At 47.4% G+C, this 12,940-nt stretch overlaps 1 protein-coding gene across 21 annotated transcripts in view; it reads left to right on the forward strand.

Annotated features, from left to right (window-relative positions):
• MAP4K4 (mitogen-activated protein kinase kinase kinase kinase 4) overlaps positions 1-12,940 on the forward strand; it is a gene marked incomplete at its 5' end in the record, with an annotated part of 171,631 nt that overhangs the window by 79,387 nt on the left and 79,304 nt on the right. For all 21 annotated transcript variants that reach the window (XM_082851746.1, XM_082851731.1, XM_082851732.1 and 18 more), the window contains one exon: positions 2,445-2,501. In XM_082851746.1, the coding sequence (XP_082707872.1) occupies positions 2,445-2,501 (57 nt within the window). The remainder of the gene's footprint in view (positions 1-2,444; positions 2,502-12,940) is intronic.

A 12,940-nucleotide genomic window follows, 5' to 3' on the forward strand; every position in this document is an offset into this window, starting at 1 on the left:
GGGAGGAAAGGAAGATGCCTCTAGTTTAGAAACGTCTGGGGAGGTTTTTCTATCGGCCTGTGGGTTTTCCTGAGGATCAGATGCTCAGAAGGCCCTCCTTCCTCCCCGTCTCACCGACACACTTCTGTCTCACCACCTGCCTTCTTGAAAAGCGGGGAAGCTGGACAACTCTCTGGACGTTCCCTCTCATTGCTTGGTTCCGTCCGCGAGAAGTCTGCTGCGGTAATTGGGACGTGACCCCACTGCAGGAAGAGTAACGGGCATTTGTTTTCAGGTGTGAGGGCTGACCAGGGGTGAAGGAGCTGGTCTTCGTGTCCCTTACGTGGAAAGGCCTGAAGGGTTACTTTGTTCTCTTAAGTTCTCCTCTTTGTCCCTGGATTCTCGGAAGCTATACCTTGGCTTCAGGACTGCGTTGCCCGTCTGTGCTAATAAATCCACCTCCTGTCATCGATGGAGGGAAACAAGGTTTCCCTTATTTTATCACCAGGGCTGCACTTGACCCTGTGCCATGTGCTGTCCTTTGCCCCTCGGTTGTTCTTACTGACACCCCTGTGATGTGGACAGGGCTGTCACCCCACTGACAGGGGACGAAGGTCCCCGAGTGGAGGAGATGCCGGGTGGGCACAGCCGTGGTGCCCGAGCCGGGCCGGGAGCTCTGTCCTGCAGCTGCAGAGGGTCATCGGCTCCGTGTGTCCGTGTGAGCACAGCTGTGGGTACCGCGCTCAGGACGGTGAGCTTCCAGAGCCTGGAACCCACGGGTGGAAACTTGAAACGAGCGAGTCAGAGGTGGACACATCCACGGACGCTGGCTGTTAGACGGACAGGGAGTAAGTAAACCGTGGCCGTTCGAGTCGGACATGTGGGCCCGGGTGCTGTGAGCAGATTTCCTGACACAGGGTTGGTTCCCCCCCCCCCCCCCCCGCCCCCGCCGTCTCCACGGTGGGGCTGTTCCTCGGGCCACGTCATGTGCCGAGTGGGGACCGACAGACAGGGTGACATTCCTTTCAGGATTGTGAGTCACCAGCTGTGAACAGAGCCGCGGTGCAGGCTGTGCCCTGGGCTCTGGGGATGCAGGGGAGTGTGATGTGGGCACGAGGGCCAGTGGGCCTGGGGAGGCTGGGTGGCTGGAAGGGCATTTGGGGACTGGCTTTGGGGCCGGTGACCAGGCAGGAGGCGGGGCTCGTGGGACCCCGCACCGCCTGCTGCGGAGGCAGAGCGTCTTCAGATGTCTGACTGTGGATGACGGGACGGGGCCACCCTTCTGAGCCCGAGGACGGGGGCTCTGCAGGTGGGTGATGCTGGAACGAGGTTCCAGGCCTGTGGGCTTTATTTGTCCTGCTTTCCCCTGTCTAGGCTGTCGCCCAACCCTGCTTGGTGAGCTTCTGGGCCGGCGCTGGACCCCATCCCGCTGTGACCACAGAGAGTTGAGAGAGAGTTGTAATTCAGTGTCATTTTCATGGAACTGTTTTGTCCAAGTTGTAATTTGAGTCCCTGCCCAAGCTTTCCAGAATAAGTGGAGAGCTTTCCTCAGGTTTCAGGTTCTAAAGTTCACAGCTCTTCCCATCACGAGGCCACAAGCGAGGCCGGCTCTCGGAGACTGTGGGGACGTGCCTGCTGCTCCACGTTTGCGGCAGCAGGAGCGTACTCCACAAAGCCCTTGAGGAGCCGGTGCCCACGATGTCAGGGTAGCTCTTTGTTGCTCTCCTGAGAGATGCCCAGCAGAGCGTTGCAAGATGGGTAGGGATTAAGTCCCTCCCTCCTGGTCTGGGGGAGGGGACAGGAGAGCTGCATCAGGCTTGTTTGAAATGCTCGTGATATAAATGGATAACAATCGTTTAGGTTCTAGGCTGGGAATTACGACACAGCTGTGAGACCGCGCTCTCTCTGTGACCCCCATCTCTTTGTGTACCCCCTTTATTCCGAGTAATTATGCTCCAGCCTCCCTGCATTGGGATCACGGGAAAGCTTCGAAGAAGACTCTCAGTATAACTTGTAAAATCAAGTAATGGGTGTTGGGGGTATACGAGCGGAAAATGACTGCTACCCATTTTTGACAATAAATGATATCCAGACTTTTTTGGTCGTTTCCTTCATGTGGAATGTTGAGAAGGGAAGGCTGGTCATCCTGATGTATGGAAGAAAACATTATTTAAGTTGTTCAGATTGAGAAGTAATGATACATAAATGAAGCCCGGGGAAGAAAGAGGGAATTGATTCTTTATCAAAACTCCTTTGTTCTACTGACGGTTTGGTTTATTAAGTGGGGTTCACGAGTCTTACAAACCAACAGAACCATCCTGTTCTATTGGAGAGCATAGGACTCTTTCATCATCAGTTTTGGGGAAAAAGTACAGAAGAGGTGACTTGCTGAAACGTCAGCCATTCTGTGCTAATGACTGTGCAGGACAGCCATGCCCATTCTCTTTCTTTTTTCTGTTTTTCAGGGTCGACATGTTAAAACAGGTCAGCTGGCAGCCATCAAAGTTATGGACGTTACTGAGGTAAGCTTGGGTCACAAGTGTTTTTAAAGCAATCGTTAGATAAAAAACAAGGATCCCCCTGTCTCTCCAGCCCACCATTTAAAAGGAATTGTTGTGTTTGGAGAATCGCTCTTAAGCAAATTGCATTCATGTGACACCATGGGTTCAGAAGGGCCAGCAGCTGAGCTGGCTGGGGTTGTTGCAGATGGGTCCCAAGTAACTAAGAATCAGTAGCATTTTCTTTAAAAAAAAAAAAAAAAAAACACATCTGAGTGATGTCATCCTTGACAATATAATGGACCATAATTGGAAACATCTTCTCTAATGGCAAAGAAAAGATTTGAGAAGGGATCACAGAGGTCACCTGAGTAGGGAGGTCGAGGTTGGTGGGTGGGAAAAGCTTCTCTGGGGTATTAGGGCCACATTTGGGCCATTTCTTTTATTTTTAACATGGGGAAGGAAAACAGATACAGCCAAGTTCCCAGAGGTTTGAAAACAGAAACATCTGCTAGAATGCTGAGCAGATTGTTGGCAAAATTTAGTAGCAAAAAATAGTCCTTGAAATGGTCACATGAGGATTTACTGTGTAGCTTTAGATGGGAAAGAGGAGAAATTAACTCTAATGAAAGGTAAGTGTGTGTGAGCCCGCGTGTGTGCGTGTACCTGTACTCATGGGTCCACGTTTACTTAAAAAAAAATAGCCATGGGTTATACTGAGCCAAATCCATCTTACTTCAAATTATTTTCATCTGAAACTTTATCCGCTCACGATTGCTTCTAAATTGCCTAATTATGAATAAGATTTACATCATATATCACAGATTCTAGAGTGAGTTAACCAGAAGCCGTGAGGATTTGGGATGCCTTTACATCAAGCCCTGATCACCTAAGCCTGGGGTCCGTGGAGGGCGAAAACGGCTAAAGTGGTCTCAGGTGTGCGGTTGAGCGTCTCGAGGGACGGCTCCTCCACCCTCTTCTCCCCTCGGCCTCTAGTAACACGCTCATCGCCAGCACGCATATTTTATTAGTAAGAATTAGAAATGTTGTCCCTGGACCACGGGGCAACTAACTGCTAGAACCTTATACAGATATTTGAAGATGTGACATTTTATGCCGTGACTGCTCTCTTTCCTCTGTCATTTTCTAATAATGGAAAAGTACCATTGCTTGGCTGGCCAGAAGATTCTTGTAACCTCCTGGGCGATTCTGTTGCGTGCTAGTGATCCTGTTGGATTCTTTCCAGTGAAATGCTAATTTTAAGATTACAGAGCAGTGAAGGAGCCGCCAATTCTGACTTCCTGTGACTTAAATACCACAGTCGGTTATTGATGAAGTGCCCTGTGCGTGGACCGATCGGGGCCCTGCCCACCGGGCCTCTGTTCACGCTTCCGTGCAGGTGGCCGGTGGTACAGCTGGAGCCTGCGTCGTCTGACAGTTGTCCGCACCCTCCTGACTCGGTTACTGCCAGACTCGGGGTACCATTTTTAACGTCATCTTTGGGAATTCTGTGACGCATTTGCCAGCCCTGAGAGTTGAGGTTGTTTCCTGGCTTCAGCCCGTGCTGCCCTGGCTGACACGCTGCTGACATCTCCAAGGGCATCGAAGTGAGCTTGTCAGCTCTGTGGATGTCCTGCGCAACGTATGATCATTGCTTTAAAGTAAAAAGGCACGTTAAATCCTCATTCTTCCCCCACTTAGAGTCATCAGTGTTGGTGCCCTGGTGCGTTTCCTCACCATCATCTCTCTGTGAGCACGGCTGTAAAACACGCACCCGTGTGTGTAATAGACACTTTTGGTGAGCTGCATACAAGAGGTGTTTCCTTGTCTGAAAAAATCAGGCAGTGTTGGACAAGTGCATTTTCAAGATTCCTTTAAAAATACTTAGCAGAACCCCTGTGTTCAGGTAAAATGAAAACCAGACGGTGAGTCTTCAGAACAAAATACAAACCCAGTCAACCATTTACTGTGTTGGCCTCTCAGTACCGTTTCTCGTGTGCCGTTTTCATGCAGTGACCTCTCTAGAGAGTGACCTGGGTGCTGTAGCCTGGTGCACACTCAGCGCCCCGAGCAAGCATGATTGCGGGTGGAGAGCTTGTGCAGCTGGGCCCCTGGAGAGCAGGCCTCCCGCCCTCCGCATCCGGGGCCTGCCTCTCGGCGCTTGCAAAGTTGAGGGCGTTGGCCGGGGTGGGACCTGGGAGCAGGCTGGCAGGAGGGGGAATTCGCAGCTGCTGTTTCTTGTTGCAGCTCCAGCAGGAGGGGCTGTTGTAGAGGGTTCTGTGGCTGAGAGCGGGGTCCTGCGTGGTTTCAGACCCGACTCAGTTTCATCTTGGGAGCAAAAAGGTGTGGATGCGTATCCTTAGGAAGCCACAGACTCGTCCCGCTGGTTGAGCCTGTTCCTGAGGTGAGATTGAGAGGCCGTTACCAGGCTACTGGGTATTCCTCAGGTTCCGAAGGCCAGAGGAGAGCAGGTGTGGGGAGGGAGGTGGCCCGGCTGCTCTGCCCCCAGCTGTGAGCTCTCAGCAGCCCTGAATAAACGCACTCCAGGCCGGCTGCCCCGAGTCCGCGTCACCTGCCGCGCTGGATTACGTGACCCTGGAAAACAAAGCAGACCGAGAATTCACGTTTCACCCTGGGGTGAGGTGCCAGGGGCTGTCTGGGAAACTGAGGGGTCTGGAAAGGAGGCATTTATTTGCTCAAGATGGACAAATGTCTTTACGTTTCTTCTTGGGCTTGAACTATTTTAAGAATCGATTTTCTTTAGGATTTTGAAGGGTTCTTTTTAAAGAAAGCGTGTCACTTATCTGATTGGTGGTGGGAAGGGTTGAAGGACGTGTTCAAACTGGACAAGACCAGGACACGAGATCTATAATGTGTTGTTTTTGTTTTTCAGATAATTATAGATTCACAAGAATTTGCAGGAAAGTATACAGGGAAGCTCCTTGTACCCTGCACCCAGTTCCCCCAGGGGTAACATCTTGTATAACTATGATACAGTGTCACAACTGAAGTCCTGCACAAAACAAAGCCAGCTAAGGATCTGACCAGGACTCCAGTGTTTGTTAGCTTATAGCAGATATGTCTGCCTGCACGGCTTAGAACCGAGGCAGCCACGAGAGTCGGCACTGATACAGTCCACAGAGCTCATTCAGACTTCCCCAGTTTGACATGCGCATGTGCGTGCGTGGTGTGATGCGTTTTGCGGGATACTTGAGTTGGTTGTTTGAATTCTTGGTAGCCCCTTCATTTCAATCTTTGTGTCTCAATGTCAGACTTGTATTATTCCCATCACGCATAAGGGACTGAGTTTGTTTCTTGCAGTTGGGGTATCACATTGTTTCTGTTTAACACTCTGGAAGGTAAAAAAAAAAAATTATCTAGATCAGTAATTCTCAACTCGAGGTCCATAAACTCTTTAGGATTTGTTTCTGAGAATTGAATTTTGTGTTTTCATTGTAATAATTCCCACCCAACTTTTTTTTTATGAGAATGTTCATAATTACAGAACTGTTCAGAAAACTAACATTCTCTACCCTTCGCTAGATTCAACAACTGAACATTTCATTTGTGTGTGTGGTACATGCGTATTGTTGTGATACCAAGATGCTTCACTTGTAAATACTTGAGCATACTTCTCTTAAAATACAGTCATAATCCTAATACCACCTGAGAGGATGAATGATTTCAGATTGTCACCTAATGCTGTCAATTTCAGTATCCTCAGTTGTGGCGAGAAAGGTTTTCTAACCATTTTTTCCCAGTCATAGTCTGGTGGAGGTCTATGCATTACATTTGGTTATCTTCTCTCTCTTTTTTTTAAGATCTTTTTTAAAAAATTGAAGCATAGTTAATTTACAGTGTTGTGTTAGTTTTAAGTGAACAGCAAAGTGATTCAGTTATACATACACATACGTATATATATTCCTTTTCAGGTTCTTTTCCTTTATAGGTTATTCCAAGATACTGAGTGCAGTTCCCTGTGCTCTGCAGTGGGTCCTTGTTTACCTGTTTTATATATAGTAGTGTGTTTATGTCAACCCCCCCAAACCTAATTTATCGTCCTCCACCCCAACCCCCATTATCCTCTTTGGTAACCATAATTTTGTTTTCTGTGTCTGTGAGTCTGTTTCTGTTTTGTAAATAAGTTTATTTTTACTGTTTTTTTTAGATTCCACTTATGCGTGATATCATATGATATTTGTTTTTCTCTGAGTTCATTCAGTCTCTGTGTCCTTCCACATTGCTGCAAATGGCATTGTCCATTCTTTTTAATGGCTGAGTAATATTCCATTATATATATATATCCATCGACAGATAACTGGGTAGGGAACATGAGGTACGTATATATATATACGACGGTTAGCTTATCTCTTAAGTCACTTTTGCTCTAGATCAGTTCCTCTGCACCTCCATGTCCCTCCTACTCTTTTTTTTTTTTAAAGAGACATCGACTTCTGGAAGAGCTCAGCCAGTTGTTCGGTAACATACCCCACGTTCTGGATTTGTCTGATAGTTTCCTCACGTTGTGCTTTAACTTGTTCCTCCTCCTGTATTTCCTGTAAACTGGAAATTAGGTCGAGGCTTGAATAGACGCAGACTAAGAATTTTTTGGCCGGAACACCTCATTGGTGGCATTGGGCTCTTCCTGTTGCGTGACCTCAGGGGGCATATGCCCACCCTGGTCGTCCCAGTGTTAGTGAAGCCAGTTTGACCTCTTGATGGAGGAGGCGACTGCGGAGTTCCCCACCGTCGAGGGGCGCCCTCAGCTCTGCACTGGGAAGTGATCTGCAGGTGACGCTGTGTGAATAGTTAGGACTGCAAGGTGGTGGTTTTCAGAGTCTGTCTTCTAGGCTTGTTAGCTTGCATCAGTCTGTAAAGAAGAGTTTCCTTTCTTACCCACTCCCACCCTTTCTTGTCTTCTTTCTTGTTCTAGATACTGCTGTAGACGTGGGCAGTTTTATTTAGTCGATGTGTTTCCATCAATCGTAGCTGCCGTTAGTATTATTTAATGAAATCGTGCCAGATCTGGCCATGGCGCGCTTTCAGGGCTGCCTTCTGGAGCCCTTTGATGTGACCCCATTAGTTTTTGAGTATTTCCTTGTTTTTTCGCACAAGTAGATATTTGAGGCTCATCTTCCAGAATCTGGATCCCTTCCTCTGAGGAGCCTTAGTTCCTTTCAGTGGGAAATGCATTTAGAAACCAATATCTGGATGCTGAGTGTGCTCATCGCTGATGAGGTTTTCTGCTTCTAGGCCCTTTTAGTAGATAGAGCTTGGGAATATATTTTTCAGAATCAGTTTTTCCTTAATTTTTAAAATCTTGTGTATTTTGGATTTCTTCCCCTTTTCTCCTAGCCTGAAAAATCTTGGTTCCTAATAAAATAATATATATGTTTGCTTTATCCTTTTTTTTTTTTTTTTGCGCGGCACGCAGGTGTTACTGTTGTGGCCTCTCCCATTGCGGAGCACAGGCTCCGGACGCGCAGGCTCAGCGGCCATGGCTCACGGACCCAGCCGCTCCGGGGCACGAACCCGTGTCCCCTGCATCGGCAGGCGGACTCTCAACCACTTCGCCACCAGGGAAGCCCTGCTTTTTCCTTTGATAAACATAAAATCATTTCAGAATTACAATAACAGTGGTACTCCTTAGCAATAGGCATGGAGTGAAGTTTGCTTTCTCTGAAGCTGTTTCTGTCCTTAGGCTCTATCTGTGACGGATTTACAGAGTGCTATATTCAGAAGTTACTTGAAATACTAGTTTCTCTGTATGGCTTATCAGTTTGCTATGTAGCTGCTAGCTTCAGTTTCTATTTTAAGTCATTTATAGAGGCTTTCCTTTTTCTCCTGGTTTAATTTTTGAATGTGTGAATCATTTACATGTTTCACAAGTCAAAACTCTATAAAAAGGCACATATTTCAAAATATAACTTCAAAAAGCTTAGGCTTGACCGTCTGGATGACGGGCCACCGTATACCCAAATACTGCCGTGCAGCTCCGTGCCCTATTTGTGTTTGACAGTTGCTTTGGGCAAAGGAGGGCTCATCCTCTTGGGGTGATGCAGAGAGAACAGAGGCAGACGATACGTAGTGCTTCATGGCAGACAGACATGAAATGGTGCTCTGTGGGCTGACGTTTCGCTGCAGCCCATCACCGCCCCCAGTCCGGTCTTCGGGCAGGACTGGCCCCATGGTCCTTCCTTCGCTAGGCCTTCCTGGCGTAGGATGGGGTCAAAGTGGTAGATTCTCAACGTGTGGTCTCCCAGCAGGCACGCCTGGGAATTTGTTAGAAACGCAGTGTCTCAGGCTCCATCCCAGACTCCTGCAGCAGAAATGCTGGATCGGGGCCCCAAGTTCTGGGTTTTAGTAAAGCCCACTAGGGGATTCGGAGGCACCCTCAAGTTTGAAAACCCTTGTTCTAATGGACCATAAGGAAAGAAGCCGCCCCCTCACACCTGCAAGTTGAAGGATTCCAGCTTAGAGACACTGAGCCTTCGTGCCGAGGAGCACATTGCCAGTCGGATTTCAGGGACTAGAACTCAGATCTCTGACTCCCAACTGACAGAGCCTTTGAAAGTATTAACAATTTTAAATGTCAGGTTCTCAGTAGGCTTGTTGATAGAGCTGATGTGGTCTGGACCCTAAGGGATGGGTGGATATTGCCCATCAGGTCAGCCAGAACAGCCTGTCTTTCAGTCCTGACAGCTGAAGTGTTGGTGATTGGCGATTGAGGCATATTCCTTGGAGGATGGGAAGATGCTGGGCCTGATGCCCACTGGGGCGCAGGACTCTGGTCGGCAGGTTTTGGTGGGTGCCCTCCCTACTCCCGGCACAACGCTGCTAGTGATGGGAGAGCGAGAGCTGCGTAAAACCTAGCCCCTGCCCGTGGTCAGCCTGGGGAGGCAGGTGCCGCAGAAGAAGCGGCCCGATGTGGGGCACGTCTCATGGGCTCTGATGGGCTTTGAGTGCCGTCTGAGCTGGGTCCACGGAGGAGGAGACGGATGCTCGCTCGCGGGGCGTCCACGCTCAGGCAGGAAGGAGCAAACCCGCTCACCCCAGTGACAGGGCAAGGCCCTGTGAGCCTAACAGCTTTACCACTGTTCAGCTGCAGGGGGCACGATGTACTGAACGTGCTGCTCTTGTCTGGACAGAGGTGAGAGCAGAAGGAAGGGAGGGAGAGGTCTCTGTGGACTGTGACCTATTGTCCCTTCCTTCTGCCCCTCAGAGGCCAGTTAGATGCTGCAGGCCTGACAGCTTGGTCCTGGCTCCTGGCCCCCAGCCTCCTGTGGCTCCGGCAGGCTGGCCACGGGGCTGACCCCATCGTCAGGGGCGCGGTCAGTGCATCAGTGTCAGCTGTCAGCTTCAGCGGCAGGCTGTGTGCCCCCTCTTCCAGATACTCTTTCCTTATCTTCTGTTTCTTAGCTGCCTTAACGAACTACCTTCTCTCTCTTAGCTGCTGGGAGAGAAATGATGCACAGGTTTGTGGGATGCTAAATTTTATCTGGCATTTTCTTACCTTCAGTAACTTCTAACTTAATTCGAATGATCTTGATATTAGATTTCAGCTTCCTAATTTGGATCGTCTTCCTCAGCCTTCCTGTAGATAAAGGTCACAAGTGGTACCTCTTTATTATTATTGTAATATTGGTATAACGCAAGTCCTTGAAGAAAAGTTCTTAAAGTTCATTAGAAATTGATTAAGCTTTGATTTATTATAATTAAAAAATATGGCAGTAATTTTGAGAACCAGTAGTCCCACTGTGTCCCCACCAATCACACCCTTATTTTCACAATGACCTCCCTAAGAAGACTTCTAAGATTTTGTTTTTTCCTAATCACCCCAATGAAAATTTACAGTCTGCACACATCTGCTCATGTACTGTACGTGTATCTTTATACATAAAAGTGGTAGGTTTTTTTCCTACACCTCTTAGAACCACTTTTCATCCCCTTAGAGCGATGTCACCCCGTTGAGAACACCTGGTGTAGAGCAAATAAGCATGGGCCTTTTACAAAAGAGCTAGGGTGCATTTTGTACTATTTCTAATACTTCCTTCTTTAAAAAGTTCACTAGATACTAGAATTCATCTTCAGTGATCAAGTGTAGAGTGGATGAAGTGAACTGATAGTTTTTAAGGACCTGTGCCAGGCGTTGCGTTGGGTGTGGTACAGGCTCGGCTGGAATTCGTGGATGTCCTTCTCCCCTGCATCTACAACAGATGGAAGAGCAAAGGTGGGACTTGGGCCACAAGAACAGACTGACTGTAAAGCCTGCTCCTCTTCTGTTTTTTTTATTTTACGTTTAAATTTTCTTGAAGTATTGATTTACAATGTTGTGTTAATTTCTGCTGCACAGCAAAGTGACTCAGTTATACATATATACATTCTTTTTCACATTCTTTTCCATGATGGTTTATCACAGGATATTGAGTATAGTTCCCTGTGCTCCACAGTAGGACCCTGCTGTTTATCCAGCCTGTTTATACTAGTTTGCGTCTGCTAATCCCACACTGCCAGTCCTTCCCGCCCCCAAATTTACTCCCCTTCCACTATCCTTCTTTCTCTAAAAGTAATGTGAAGTTAACTTAGGGTTAAGCCAAACTGCTCAGCAAATAGGTACCTGTGGTGAGGTACCTCTGCTGGTGAGGATGTGACAGATTTTGTAAAGGATTAGATTGTTTGTTTTTGTCAAGGATAGAATGTGTTTCTATTTGGGATTGATTTCTTCTAATTTAAGAATGTAGGGCTTCCCTGGTGGCGCAGTGGTTGAGAGTCCGCCTGCCGATGCAGGGGACGCAGGTTCGTGCCCCGGTCCAGGGGGATCCCACATGCCGCGGAGCGGCTGGGCCCGTGAGCCATGGCCGCTGAGCCTGCGCGTCCGGAGCCTGTGCTCCGCAACAGGAGAGGCCACAACAGTGAGAGGCCCGCGTACCGCAAAAAAAAAAAAAAAAAAAAAAAAAAGAATGTAACTGGGAACTTTTACAAAATATGAAAATTCTCCTGTTCTTGTCTATTTCATAAGTAAATAAGTAGAGGCAGGTTAAGATTAGGTGTTGTATGTTTTTCACACTGAAAAGCCTTCATTTTATGTACTGATGACAGCACGATGTTACGAAGGTGATTGATTGACCTGCCCAGAATTCCATAGCTTGCTGCAGAATAACACCCCCCGATCTTCTTTTATTGCACGGTGACATCTCCTGCTTCACTCGGGGAGCACAGCTCTGTGTCCTGTACTTGGGGTCTAACTAGCACCGGGTAACTAGTCACAATGCCCAGTAAGTTGTAGGTGCTCGAATCTTTGATGAATTGAACAGGGTGTTCTGGTTTTGGTGGGCACTTGGAGAAACACGTCATAGTTGTACAGTATTGGTTTCATCGTCCAAGAAAATTACAGTCGTGTATTGTTGCAACAGAGAACTCTTGGAGGTATGACCGTGTTTTATAGCCTTCTCATTTTTTGTAGTAAAAAGTATTAAAAATAACCATAGGTGTTACACATTAATCATAAATAAATAATAGTAAAACCTGCTCTTCGCACTTGAACTACGTTCCTCTAGGAAGGAAAATAGAGGAGTCTCTTAAAATCACCAGTGGTTAGAGTGAGTGAGTACGTTTCCGGCTTTTGTTTCTAGAATGGTCACTGAACTAATAAAGATGATTTATTTACTTTCCTCCTCTTTCCTGTGAACATAAGTTCGAGGCCTGTAAATGTTTTTCAGCGTGAATCTATAGTTCATGAGCCTCGTCGACAGTCGGCCGCGTTTATTTAATAGTCACGTCCTGGCTTTTACTGTAAGACAGTGTTAGCACCTTTGGTAGACTAGGGCCTAAGGTTCAGTTTAATGAAGCTTCAGCTTCCCTACCCGTAAAATGGAATAATAATTCCTACTTCACAGGCTCTTGTCAGAATTAAAATTATATAACAGATGTAAAGTGTCTAGCATATAATTTTTACATGGCGAATGAGGGTTTCTTTGTTCCCTTCTCATTAAAGAACTAAAACAATAAAACTCATCACTTTTGCTGAAGAGACGTTTTAACACACACACCTGCCCTCCTGAGCAGCTGTTCTCTGACCTCTCCAGAGGTCAGACCTCTCCTCCTCCTCTGTGTCCATCCTCTCTGCAGGCTCCTGCCTCAGGTGGCTTCTTTGTCCCCCGGCTCTTCGGGACCACTTTTGTCTGGCCCTGTGAGCTGTCTGCTAGGGCTGTTTTAATGGCTACCTGGAGAGCCCCATGATCGTTGCATGCTTATGTTAATTCTGTGCTGGGTTATAAACGCTGTGGGGAGCTAACTTTTAGGATTCTCATAGCATTTCCAGGCTTTGGACAGAGACCATCACATGGGTGGCACTCAGCTTCTGTTTGCTGCTTCTGAACAATGTCCTGGCAGTTTTAAAGGAGAATTTCCAAAGTGTTTTGAGTGTTGGCAAAAAAAAAAATCTATCTATATCTATCTATCTA

This window comes from Leucopleurus acutus, assembly GCF_964270905.1.
Source record: "Leucopleurus acutus genome assembly, chromosome: 12".
Taxonomy (NCBI): domain Eukaryota; kingdom Metazoa; phylum Chordata; class Mammalia; order Artiodactyla; family Delphinidae; genus Leucopleurus; species Leucopleurus acutus.